The sequence below is a fragment of the Sitophilus oryzae genome, unplaced genomic scaffold, assembly GCF_002938485.1.
Source record: "Sitophilus oryzae breed Bouriz unplaced genomic scaffold, Soryzae_2.0 scaffold_1745_pilon_pilon, whole genome shotgun sequence".
Classification (NCBI taxonomy): domain Eukaryota; kingdom Metazoa; phylum Arthropoda; class Insecta; order Coleoptera; family Curculionidae; genus Sitophilus; species Sitophilus oryzae.
The window spans coordinates 1,468,215-1,482,704 of NW_022146441.1; the positions used below are offsets into that span (position 1 = coordinate 1,468,215).

At 31.8% G+C, this 14,490-nt stretch overlaps 1 protein-coding gene across 1 annotated transcript in view; it reads left to right on the forward strand.

Annotated features, from left to right (window-relative positions):
* Positions 1 to 7,811, forward strand: part of LOC115881967 (octopamine receptor) — an 83,617-nt gene extending 75,806 nt beyond the window's left edge. Inside the window, exons 3-5 of the mRNA XM_030899725.1 lie at positions 2,786 to 3,409; positions 4,348 to 4,678; positions 5,058 to 7,811. Of these exons, the coding sequence (XP_030755585.1) occupies positions 2,828 to 3,409; positions 4,348 to 4,678; positions 5,058 to 5,512 (1,368 nt within the window). The 5' untranslated portion in view covers positions 2,786 to 2,827 and the 3' untranslated portion in view covers positions 5,513 to 7,811. The remainder of the gene's footprint in view (positions 1 to 2,785; positions 3,410 to 4,347; positions 4,679 to 5,057) is intronic.
* Positions 7,812 to 14,490: the final 6,679 nt, after the last annotated feature.

The window sequence follows — 14,490 nt, forward strand, 5'->3', positions numbered from 1 at the left end:
ATCGATATCGATAATTTTAATATCGATATTATGAAAAAATTCGCCCATCCCTAATATGAAAAGACGCGAACAAAACAGAAGAAAATCCGTCATCTCCCAGTTTATAGAGTCGCTCTATGTTAGTGTTGGCGAAGTATGCCCGCGTTGCAATTAAAAGTTAGAGCGACATGCTCTAATGCCACACAGATGCGACATCTAAATCCTGCGATGTGTATTCGGGCTCGGCGGCAAAAACGAAATTCGCTAATTCGCCAAATTCTAATTGAATCTAAGTGGAAAACTTAGAAGTTTGCCGCTCTCTAGCTAGCTAGCTGGAGCGCACTTGTTTGTTTGTTCGGAGCGATTTTCGTTGTTTTGTCGTGTAAAATAATTCGCTTTCCGCAAGGCTATGACTGTAAATCGGATTTGTTTTATTATATAGTAATTTCCAGTGGGATTGGTTCCGTGCTAAATTAGATTTGCGAGTTTATACTCGATTAATTTTGTTATCGAAAAGTTATGTTGTGCTGAAATTTTTTCCTGTTTTTTTTTGTATTAATATTGATTTAAAAAAAAAAGTGAAAAATTGTTTCCTCCAATGACTAAAGAATCCAAGGACAAATAACACCCGAGAGCAAATTGTGACGATGTCACCAAACAGTGCCGTGGCACATATTTTTCTTAACCTAGCTGTTTGAAGCAATATTTATATTTTTTGAAAATTGTTTTGACTACGCCTATGGTGTATCATCCTAATTAATTACGAAAAAAAAACAGTTAAGGTGCGATAGATAGAGTTTATATTGGCCATTGACCGCGTCATTCATAAAAGCATTTCAGTCATACCGCTGGAAAAATTTCGCCCTTTGGGCAGTTTGTGTTTACAAAAACTCAAATTATAAAACAACCTATTCATAACCTGTTTAAAAATGTAAGAGTTAGTTTCATTTTAACAGAATTTATATTTATTTTTAGATTTATACTCCGTTAACTAAACTTACAAGTACCTTGTAAGAGACCAATTAAATTTGGGCGCGTCCGAGGGCGCGTCTTAAAAAAAATCGACGCAATATTTTTAGATATTGACCTCCCTACAATAATGACCACGAGCCGCCACTGGAAGCTACAAACCTATCGATGAAAATATGCAAAACCACCCAAGCAGCATTTGGACGTCGGGACAACGTTGTGTCACGCGACCAAACGTCGTGGCGCAACGTCGGCACAACCTCGTGCCAACCCTAGTCTGCACTAGTTTGGAGAATAATTTTTGGGTCGAAACGACGTTGGATACCGACGCGACGTTGGCTAGAAGCCTAATTTAGTACAAACTGCAACGTTGTTTAAAATCCTAATTCACAGAAATACAAAACTAATATGGCGTCTAAGTCGCGTTTTATCCTAAATTGGAATAATTACGATAATTATAGTAAAAATATTATTTTTATGATTTAGTTAGAGACATATGTCAGATGGCAGTGAAGGAAAACAAAACAAAAGTATTTAAGTGTGGAGGATGTTTGAAGATCATAATTATTAAAACACTTTAACCGACTCTGTAACTCGTTACCCAAGGCAAAAAAGTTTAACGCAAACAACTTTATTGATAAATGTATTGTTTCTACTTTGAAAAATACTAAGGGGCCTTAAAATTAAAGAAGTTTTAAAAATTTTCTTGAATTTTTTTTTAGTAAAATGAGAATAATTTATTCGCAGTCGAAAAAATTGTTTCCGCGTGTTTTTTAGTGCCAAATATTTCAAGTTAATGTATTCAAAAAGCAGGAATTGCTATTTTAGGAACGAAATATTTTCTTATTTAACAACATGGCGGCTTTCACTTTGTTGTTTTGGAGATTAAGATAGAGTAGTTCGAGTAGTCGCATACTGGACTAATAAAGTCGCAGTTCGGCCTTAACAGGTAGTATACTAGTCGCAAGATTGCCTAATTTAGTCATCCTAGAGTCTAGCTTGTGCCGCCCTCTATAATCTAAATAAACGAGGGAGTGGATAAACATCGGTAATATATGTCGATGTATATTAAAATTTAGTTTTATATGTACCTTTCTTATGTCCTATTTTAATTAAAATTTTTTTTATAAAAACAAAAACAGCACTGAACTGTCTGACTGAACAGAACAATGAAGTGAAAATTTAAGATTCAAGGTTATGGTTCAATACAGTTGCAAAACGGTAGTGACTCGACGTCCTACCAACGTAAGAATAAGGAAATCTAAACAACGTTGGAATTAGTAAAACAGACGACGTTTGCATAACGTTGGAATAGGTCCTGAAACTGACGTCGGAAAACTCTGTATTGTCCAACGTTGTAACTACGTTGTCCGAATCACCTAAAGATCACTTAAGCAAAAAATGTTACAAGACAACGTTTATTCGACTTCGCAGAAGCTTCTACTTTGCTGTAGTACTAGTCCAACGTCCGCACAACGTTATAAAAACGTTTAAATTTATTTTAATACCCAAGGTAGGGAGCTAACTATTTTTTGTAACTAATCCAACGTTGTGTTTAGTAAACATGTGGTCGCAAGTCGTGAAAATGCTACTTGGGCAGAGGATATTGGTACCCATGTAACAGTATCATGTTTCTTATAATGCTTTTCTTAGCTTTAAATCAAAGGTTTTTGTTATTATTTTCTCGCTAGCACGTGCGTTAAGACATGGTCAAGGTTAAATCGCGGCAGGATCGTCGTGTGTCACGACCTTGTATTTTTACTTCTATCGCGCGTCAAAAAGTTTCACTAAAAATTACTTTAATTTTTTTTTCATCGTTACTTTTCTATTGTTCCAGACTCAACAGCACACTCCAATCTTCATCGTTCACAATGAAACCATGGTTTCTGACGACGACATCCACGCAGCGTTCTGCGAGCCCCAGCACTTCGGCAACTACACCACCATCTTCGGCATCACCGACATCCCCCAATGGGAGGCACTCATCACCATCACAACCCTCGGATTCATCATCCTGCTCACCATCATAGGCAACATCTTCGTCATACTCAGCGTCTTCACCTACAAACCGCTCAGGATCGTTCAGAACTTCTTCATCGTCTCCCTAGCCGTCGCGGACTTGACAGTGGCAATTCTGGTACTTCCCATAAACGTCGTGTACTCCGTTGTGGGACAATGGGTGTTCGGGATCCATTTGTGCAAGATGTGGTTGACCTCGGACGTGCTGTGTTGCACCGCGAGCATCCTGAACTTGTGCGCGATAGCTCTGGACAGGTTCTGGGCTATAACAGATCCAATAAACTATGCTCAGAAAAGGACACTTAAGAGAGTGTTGATTATGATTGCTGGTGTTTGGCTGTTGTCTTTATTGATATCTTCACCTCCGTTGGTTGGGTGGAACGACTGGCCTGACACAGAAGTGTTTTTGGAGAAGAAAGAGTGTAAACTATCTTCTAGACAGGTGAGGAAGGAATATTATCCCATCAAAAACATACAGGGGCATCTGTAGCTCCTGGAATAAAAAAGTTAGATATTTTGTTTGAGTGCAAACCTAAAGTATGTACTAGGATGTATTTCAGGAAAATATTTTAAATTCTACAGGGTGGCTCAAAAAAGTGTGAGTGGATCGGGATGGTTTTTTTAAATGGAACACCCTGTATATTATTACATTTTTGGCTTCCTTTCAGATGACTTTACATAATCCTAATATTGTTAAATATGTTTTGGTGGTTTTAAAAATATTAATAAATAAATAAAAAAAATCAGGCTTTCTTAAAAAAATTATTACAAATACAGGAACTATTCTAAAATCAACACAAAATAAGGTATTTACTCTAGATGGTCTATACTTACTTTGCTATGAATATCGTAATCTTAAATCATACAGGATGTTCAAAATTCTACGCCAAACTTTCTAAAATATAAAATAATTTTTCTTTTTTTTTTAAATGGAACACCTTGTATATTATTTTTTTATTAGATGGAGAATTAAAAAATAACATTTTTTGTATTTAGAGTATTTAAAAATTGTTAACGGTTTCGCAGATAATCGCGGTTTTATATCTCATATGGCATTTTCCATAGTAAATTTTTATCAAAGCCACCCAATGATTTTTCTCTAGTATTTTACCGTTGAAAGCGCCATATGAAATAATACTGCGTGTATCTGCATACAAAAAATGTTCATTTGATAATGTCCATCTAATAAAAAAAAATATACAGGGTTAATTAAAAAAGTTAAAATATTTTCCTGAAATACGTTCTAATACATTCTTTAGGTTTGCATTAAGACCTATACCAAAATCAATATCGCCTATTAGACTACTAGTCTACGAGGTAAATAGAACATAGATAGAAATATTGGACCTTTCCTAATTAAATTCCTCTCTTTTATTCCAGGGTTATGTCATCTACTCTTCTTCTGGATCATTCTACATCCCTCTAGCCATCATGACCATCGTTTACTTTCAAATCTTCGTAGCGACTAGGAGAAGATTGCGCGAAAGGGCGCAAGCTTCCAAAATCAACGCCATCTCCAGGAACCAGAACAAGGCCAAAGAGGATGTGGACAGGGACAGCGTGAGCAGCGAAACCAATCACAACGATCCGCGCAGCGACAGAAACAATTCGAAAATCAACGAGAAAAAGAAGAAGAAAAGCAAAGAAACTATGGAGGACAAGGTGCAGCTGAAACCTATACTGACACACGAAGATTCAGTCACTGATATAGGTAAGTAACAAGAAGGATCTACAGACGCTCAGTTCTTTAGTAGAAGCTTACTGTGCAGAGGTCAGTTTACGCAGTTTTTAACCTGTACTACTGCCTGTCGCGCACACATAGAGCTGCGTTCTATAGGCTTGATGCATTTCAGTTGATTTCAACAAATTCCTACCGCAGCGCTCCAATAAAATAATATTGAAATCGTGGTTTTGTCATAATATTTAAATATTTTAGTTTTTTGCTAGTGCTGATTTTGATGGTGGCAGCACCGTCAGAGAATGCACAAAGCCTATAACTAATAATATAACTAACCCAGAAATAATATAATATCATATATTCTTTCTGTTTTTTTAAGTAACTATTAAAAACTCCCTTTTTTGTTTTACAGAAAACTCCTCAAATTCCCAAAAAAATGGCGAGTCATCCTCCAAAGATCATTCAACTCTTGGCAGATCAGCCAACAACCAATGCGCCGCCATGACGCTTGTACGCAACAATTCAAAAAGTCCCGGTTCCAAAGTAGTTGTCATTGAAGTGCCAAAAAAGACAACTGGCATCTACCAGTTCATCGAAGAGAGACAGAGAATCAGCCTATCGAAAGAACGAAGGGCAGCCAGGACACTCGGTATCATAATGGGTGTTTTTGTAGTCTGTTGGCTACCGTTTTTCCTCATGTACGTTATAGTACCTTTCTGCCCTTCGTGCTGCCCTTCCAGAAGGTTCATCAACTTCATAACATGGCTGGGGTACGTAAACTCGGTGTTAAATCCTATCATCTATACGATTTTTAATTTGGACTTCAGAAGAGCGTTCAGGCAACTACTGGGACTTCCCAGTAGTTAGAGGAATCGTTTTTGTGGTTAATTTTATTTATAAATTCAATCTGTGATGTCTTTTAATGTCTTTGTGAGTAATATCGTGCTTAGGGTTTCCATACGTGAAATATTACCTTAAAAACAACTTAACTTTGTTGAATATTTTAATAGTTACGATGTGACATATCCCAATTCTGATGTCAGTTTGCAAAAACCTGTACGGAGACCCTAATTATTGTGCTCAAAGATCGAAAGATCAATGTTATAATACAGATTCGATCAGTAAGAAAGCTTTAAAAGTTTTAAAAAGCAAATAATATCATTAATATCTAATTTTTTAGTGCAGTTTTATCATTTCAACTTTTATTACAATAGTTTCCAACAAAAAGGTTTTATTTTTGACATAAAATTAAAGTTTTCTTTGATTTTATTCTAATTTTATGAATCCCATTTTATTATGCCATAAAAACAATTATTTTCCTTTTGTTCGTGAAGTAAAAGCTCGCATCTCCAATTTGCCTTTTGATCTTTGAACATAAACTATACAGGGTGTAAAGAAATAGTGTGCTAAACTTTAGTGGGTGATTCTACGCATTTTTTTTTATATGGAAATATACCAAAAGTAGCTTCCTAGGAAGGATATATATTTCGTTTGTGTTTAAGAACATTGGTAAACGGTTTTTTTTCTTTTTTACGTAAGAAAACTTTTTTAAAGAAGACTTTTTTACCTAAGAAAAATACTCTTTCTTTAGTTCGAAGCAGTTAAGAGTCAATTTCACGAAAAGTCCGAAAAAGTTGCAAAATAAGTTAAGTTCGGCATTTAACGTTTAATGCAAAACTGGCTAGGTATTTTTACACAAATAAAGAAGGAAATTAAAGATAAAGGATTATACTATGTCTGTATCGTAGCACATTTTTAGACAACTGCTTTATTTCTAAGATTTTGATGGTCAAACAACAAAATATTCCTTAGGTTTGGACTAATTTTTCTCGAAAATAAAGACATTATTTAAAATTCCGATACCATACGGAAATAGATTCAAGTTATGTGATTACAGTGATATATAATTTATATGGTTTTATATCAAATTGCTCGCTATTTTATGGGAAATGCTGAAGCTCTGCAAGCCTTAATCAAAGCATGTGTGTTTAGAATTTGAGTGTGGCTTAACACGAGAGGTTCGGGCTAAGCCTTGAGTTGATTAAGGTTTATCACACTATTTCTTTCACACCCTGTATAAATATTTATTTCCTAATCAGCTCACAATTTTATTTTATTTATTCCTATTTTTTATAGATATAATCGTTTTTATAAGTATTTTAGAAGCTAAAATATATCGTGTTCTATATGTGACTCAGTAATAAAATTAAAAAAAAATTACAGCATATTTTCAACAATCAATAAAAAACTCAAATAAAAAAAATATATTTATAACAAAATGGCAGTATTAATTATTTTTTCGATGTTTCGAGTATTTTTATACCATTATCAAAGTGAAAATGTCTTGTATAGTTGATTTAAATTACTTGGTTGTTGGAAATATTGTCTTGATTGGGCCAAAATATTCAGAATATGAGTATCCAGCTATCAGTGCTCACAAATTTCATTTTATATTACTTGGCCCAAGTTTTTTATCGAAAAAAATCCGTCAGCAACAAATCTATGGATTCAATCCCGTTTTTTATTTAAGACTGAAAAAAAAAATGTGTTTGAGGAAGACAAAAAATATAGTACAGAAAAAATGTTTGTAAATATTAATGTACTTAATGAATAAATTTAGTAATACTCTGTATATTTGCAAAGGAAATAATTGCTGTGCTCAGATTCAAGTTCTTTTCCAAGGATTTTTCACAAAGAAATTCTACTGAGCCCTCGTTTTTTTTTGAGAAAAAAATCCTAACAAACCAAAAATTCTGATCACTTTGGTAATACATACTCTATTGGGTATATCAGAATTTTTTTTATTTGCTTGAATTTATTTTTATAGATTTAAAAGTGTGTAGTTTAAAAAAATACGCATAATTAAGTGGTTAACGTTAAAGAACCAAAAAAAAAAAGAAAAATTTATGTAAAAATGTATTTAGGGTGCGTCCATAGTACACCGGCTTCCCGCCAACATTAATAATTTAAAAATTATCAACAGAAAATTCGATTTTTTATATGAGATACCCTGTATAGTTTTAATTCGTTGAAAATAATTTAAAATTACCTTTCAAAAAATGTAGAATACTTGATATTTTACTCGATTCTTCTTCGAGATATAGAGTTCTTCTAGCTGTCAGCATCAATTAAAAGGAAAATAATATTTGCTATGAGAGATGCAGAATTTTATAACAATTTAAAATATATTTAAGCAACATCAACACATTTAGACTATATCTAATAACAATAAAAATAAATAGCAAACCAAGATATGAGATTTTGCTACAGGTGTTCGACATATCAACCGTCTTCTGTTATGGACAGACGGGGCAGTTTTTGAACATTTCACGCGGAATTGATTAACTCAGTGGGGGTGAAAGATACCCTCTCATAACTGCTAAGTATTTCTAATTCTTGTCTAGATTATACAAGGATTATACGGAAGAATAAGGATCCTTTATTCTTCAGCAAATATATCCATAAGATTAGATCCATGGGTACTAAGTCAGGCGGCCTCGACGGCCAACGGCTGGGATCTTGGTTAACTATTCAATTATTCTTGAAATTGGCTGCAAAAATTTGCTGATAACTTCAGAGGCGCAGCGTCGTCTTGCTGGAAAATATGTTTTCGAGTTCCATTAACATCAATAAGGGGTCCAAAGCCTACTAGTTAAAAGTGGCGAACTTTTAAAAATTCTGTATTTCGAAGGGGATTATAACAAAATATCAAGTGTGCTATATTTTTGGAAAGGTAATTTTGAATTCTTTTCAGTTTATTAAAAATATAGAGGGTGTCCCAAATAAAAAATCAATTTTTCTGTTGATAACTCTTAAATTATTAATTTTAAAAAATTATACTTAAACCATTAAATTCTACGTAAAAAGAGGCTTTGGAAGTGTTTTCATAGAAATACGAAATTTTCCATAGCAAAAAAGTTACAGCAATTTGTTAAAAATGCACATAACAGATATTGATGTGCAGTTTTCACCATCATGTTTTTGATAAAAATTGAGCTCCAGACACCGATATTACTTTTCGTCTATCTCCTACAGAAAATGGTGTCTCCCTTTAAAAGCGTAAAATTTGAGCCGCCCTGTACATCTATATATTTTGAAAATTACAACTTTTTTTGTTCTTTTGTTCACAGTACGGTGCACTATGGACGTACCTTTAGGAAAATGTTTTTCTTTTATCTATTTGGCCTCAGTGTAATAAAAAGATGTTTATAAAAAAATTATAAGTACTGATTTTTTCTTTATATATATAGTTATAATATACCTAGGTGTACTTTTTTATTGAGTTATCCAGATATTGTTAGAGTATAAAATAAAGATGTTTATACCGGTTTTGTTAAGATAATACGAAAATGTTTTTTGACTTTATTGATAATAAATATAGTTTGTTGTTTAGAAATTTGTATTATTTCCAAATATACCTCTATAATTAACTTAAGTGCGTGTACCCTCATATAACATCTAAAACACTCCTCTATTGTTAAAATAGTTTGGCATAATGGCGTGCAATATTACGTGCATAATACACCCATATATTTCATTATATTTCAATAAATTTCATATAAACTTAAACATAATGCTGGTATTTCTTAGTACCCAGTATACTTAATAAATAAAGCAGAAATTCTCTAAGAATTAATTACAAAAAAGAGTTCTCTCAAATAAAAATAACTACACGATAGAAAGAAACGACGTCAGAGATGGCTTTGAAATGAAAATTGCTGTCATTTTATATGTACGTTGTATATGGAGAGTATACCGGGTGTGTCTCAAACGTGACTCACCCCTATAACTTTTTAATTTTTTTTTAGATAAAAAACGAGATTTGGTATGTTAGTATATGACATAAATTAGGATTGATTGACGTATTCAATTGTTTTTGGTCACTTCCTGTTTCACCGGAAATGACTACAACTTTTGATTTTTAAATGGTACCTTCGGCATATTTTTACTTTATTCGATAGAAAATGGCACTCTGAATAGAATGACATATCATATGTCAACTTTTGACATATTCGCTTGAAAAAAAACGTATTTTAAATTTCAATCTAGAGTGCCATGGCAATGTTAAAAACACTAATTTTTAATCAAGGAGCCTTGGAAAAATAAATTTGATAATCTAATGTTTTTCGTGCCTTGTCCTAGCTGTCATTTTTTACGAATAATTTGTCGTTATGAACCGCAAACCATATGCGAAAATACCAAAAATTGACATATGATATGTCATTCTATTCAGAGTGTTATCGAATAAAGTAAAAATAATCCGAGGGTGCCACTTAAAAATCAAAAGTTGTAGTCATTTCCGGTGAAACAGGAAGTGACCAAAAACAATTGAATTGAATACGTCAATCAATCCTAATTTATGTCGTATACTAAGATACCAAATCTCGTTTTTTAAACTGAATAAATAAAAAAGTTATATTATATATCTTTTAAGACGCACCCGGTATATATAGACAGTGGTCAAAAAAATCTGAAATTCACTAATTATATAGAAAATAATATGTATTTTCTGAATATGTACACAGATCTGGGCGTACAATTATTTTATAGTTGTGAAAGTGATTTAAGTGTCTGAAATAATATGAATACAAATTTGTACAAATAGAGTTTTTAATTTTATTACATAAATATTTTCGAAATTTACAGAAAAGTATACTTATTCTTTCAAATAAATAGAGGACATACGCTTAAATACGAGCTCAAAAACAATTTATTTCCTCTCAAGACAAAATTCAAGCGAAATTCATTAATATTTAATTTTCTTTTACCTTCTTAGATGAGAAAGTACCTAATCCAGTGGAAATTTGAACAGGTTTTGAATGAAATAATTGTTCTATATAGTGAAACGGAAAACGTCTCATCTCATTCTCCTAGCACCATCGCCAGAATTTTAATAAATAATTTGTTAGAGAATAGGTATCTCATTAAATCGGCATTTCATTTTCTTTAGATCCTTGTAAATGATTAATTTTTTTCCAATTTCTTTCTTTCTTTACAAACTCTTTATACTGTAGAGAAAATAATATAAGTTTTATTCAAATAAAATATTCTCCAGTCCAATCAAAATGCTAAAGATACTTTTAAAAAACATTTAAGCAAACTATTACAGTAGAATTTAGCTCATTTACAAAACAGAAAAAATAGTATTTTACTTTGAAAAACAATTACATGCAAATCTAAAATGGCTTCTACAATCGAAATTCTACAAGAAGTAAGAAGAAAAAATATAAGAAACTGATACAAAGCCTACAATTTACATCTTAAAAGCTAAATTTTAAACGACTGGTTATTCTCCTGCTGTTTTTTTTTATATTCCAGTAAAAAAAAGTATATATATATATATATATATATATTGTAAAGGAAGCCTGTATATATGTTGCCAAGCCTGTATATATGTTGCCAAGCCTGTATATATTGTAAAGGACTATTCGATCGCGTCAAATCGCCGCTGTCGTTGTCACCGTGGAATGCTACGTCACGCGCTGACCAGCGCTCCACAGTGCGGCGGATGGTTATTCTAGCGGGACAAAATCTCAAGAGCAATGTTTGGGACTTAAAATCTAAGAACGTAGCAAATGGTCTAATATATAGCAACTATATGGTTAAATTTATTTATTTATCAACAACTTAATTTATTAATAAATAAATACAAGATAATAAAACTATGATATTATTCGTACATGACACACAAAAACCGTATTGTAAACTATTGCCAAATACTATATTATGATATCAAAAAACTCTTTAGCAGTTTTTTTTTAATTAATTTGTAATCTTGTGACACCCTCTATAATTTATTTTAAAAAAAATATATTTTATTTTGAAAATAATAAATAAGATAGATATTTGTAAGTATCTAAGACAATTTTTTAAACTCAGTGCCTTTTGATGGAGTTGTTTTGTTTTTATACTATCCGATTGAAATGAATCTTTTTAGGCATTCACCTGTTAAGCTTGAACTCCCTGTGACTGTGACTATCTATGTTGGTAACTATTGGTAACTCAAAAGATCTACATCATTCAATATATCGATATTTGAAAAAAAGTGAAAGTTTGATATCTGCAGAACAAAGGCACGAAGGATTTTAACAAATAATATACGTACAGTAGAAAAGTACATACCTTTGGCAATCTTCAACATAATTTGGCTTTCTAATAAAATGTATAAGCACTTGTAAATATTTTGTTTTCGTATGATCTCTGCCTTGCTGAGCAGAAAACGACCAAATTTGGTTGATAAAAATGTATCAAAATACAAAGAATATTAATGCATTTTTGTATCAATTGGAATGTCTACTATTTATTCTTATCAGTACACATTTTTTGGCTTATTAGTAACCAAACGCTTTTGCCCCGCTAAATTTATCTTCCAACGCACTGTGCGCTCGTCCGTCAAATGCAAAAATAACTATCACTGTCTACTATAATATTTAGCGCCAACTTCAACTCGGTCAGTAGATGACGTAAAAAAACTGACAGTGCAGGAAGATAGGAATCGCACTATCCTTATCTCTATAGCATCTTTGGTTAGGGGCACTGAAAGAGTGAATTTAAAAAACGGTTGTTTTGAAATTGTAGGCTTAAAAAACGAGATAAAATTTGGAAAAAAAATCCTCTGCCATAAATTTTGACCCTAAATCAAATGGTGATACTGAAAAATTATTTGGAAAAGCGGAAGGGGTAGTTTTTGCAAGGGTAGGGGGTTGTTTCGTGAATCACTTTTTTGAGGTTATTTTTTTTGCAAAGTTGGTTCATTTTTTGAAAACTACATACTTTTTCATATAAAAAAGTACTCTGCGCACATCTGCACATCGCCCAGAGTGATGGTTTTCGACAAAATTGAAGGCAAAGAGTTTGCTCTGATGGGTTGCTAACTGGTTAATCAACATCACAAAACATCCCTCTTTAGAACTTTTTCTTTAATAGCCATAAGCGGAAGTAAAAGACCAACCGCCCGAACAAACACTAGAGGCGCCACAGGTCATCAAATGGTGTAAAAATTGCAAAAATTTAATCATCTAATTTTGACACAAGGGGTCGCGCTTAACTTTTTTTAATTTTAATTCAATATTCATTGTTTTCAAACTATATTATTAGACTTTGTTGTATTTTGTGAATGTATAAATGTTTTCTTAGTATAAAGTTGCATTATAGTAATTTAAATTATATTACATACATATTTAAGATTCAAATATTATGACATATATGTCAGTTGCCGTCTAAAATGTCATCTTGATAACAAAAAGTTAGTTATTGTCAAAAGTAGTTAAAATCATGTTAAAATATTAAAATTTACAAGTTATAATTAGATATTTTATATTATTTCAACAACAAACACATAATAGTACAGCGTAATGTTGATATGCAGGTCCAAAACAAAAAGTGCCGTTATATTTTTCAGTTTTCGTTGTCAGCCGCGGAAGTTTCAGTGATTTTAGTGTTGTCGGATATTTTTATTTGTGAAATAGAAATATTGCGTTTGGATTGTAAAACTAAAAGTGGAAGTTTTATTGCAATGTAAGTAAGCATTTGTCCATTTTATATTTTACTTTTTTCATACCTACGACAAATATACATAATATATTGAAATTTTATAATTCGTTTTATTTAAAAAATGTTAGAAAACAAACTTGTAATCCTGTAATTGACATAATTGTTATGTAATATATTCCATTTAAATCTTATATTACTTAACAATTAAAAAAATGTAAATTTAAAAAATATATTAAATATACAGGGTGTTTCAAAACAAATGCGAAAAACTTTAGGGGGTGATTCCTTGTTCAAAATTAAGGGTAGTTTGCTTTATAAACGTTGGATCAAAAGTCAACCATTAGGGAGATATCGCGGTACAAAAATGGCGGAAAAATAATGTTTTTATTTTTTATCTTGAAAACGAAAAGAGATAGACTAATGAAATTTTATGAAAGCATTACTGTTATGAAAACACACTTCAGGTAATTTTTTACTTTTAAATGAGTGGAAGGGGTTGAAATAAACTACCTATCATTCTTGTTAACGAAATTTAAAGAAAAATCTTATCAAACACATGCAAATGCTTTAATTTGGATAGTTTAGTTTGTTTAGAAACTTTTTTATCTCTTGTGTTTTTTTGATAAAACTCACCGATTTGAAATTAAAAAATAAAATGTAAAGCATTACATGTCAGGACAAAGAACATTTTTAGATTAACAATCTAGTGATAATAACGATAATAATAATCATCTAGATAATAACGTATTGCAGTAGAGTAATGTTAAATAAAATAATATTAGGAACATCCTAAAAAGTAACAGCGGCCGACTAGATTTTTTCCTAAAAAAATTACAGCAGCCCACTAGATTCTTTATCAGAAAATGTTTTTTGTCCTGACATGTAATGCTTTACATTTTATTTTTTAATTTCAAATCGGTGAGTTTTATCAAAAAAATACAAGAGATAAAAAAGTTTCTAAACAAACTAAACTATCCAAACTAATTTTTGCATGTGTTTGATAAGATTTTTCTTTAAATTTCGTTAACAAGAATGATAGGGGTAGTTTATTTCAACCCCTTCCGCTCATTTTAAAAAAGTGAAAAAATTACCAGAAAGGGTATTTTCATAACAGTAATGCTTCCATAAAACTTTATTAGTCTGTCTCTTTTCGTTTATTCTTTCGAAAAATAAAAACATTATTTTTCCGCCATCTTTGTACCGCGATATCTCCCTAATGGTTGACTTTTGACCCAACGTTTATGAAGCAAACTACCCTTTATTTTGAACAAGGAATCACCCCCTGAAGTTTTTCGCATTTGTTTTAAAACACCCTGTATATACAGACATTAATTGAAATTTTTTGAGTGCGA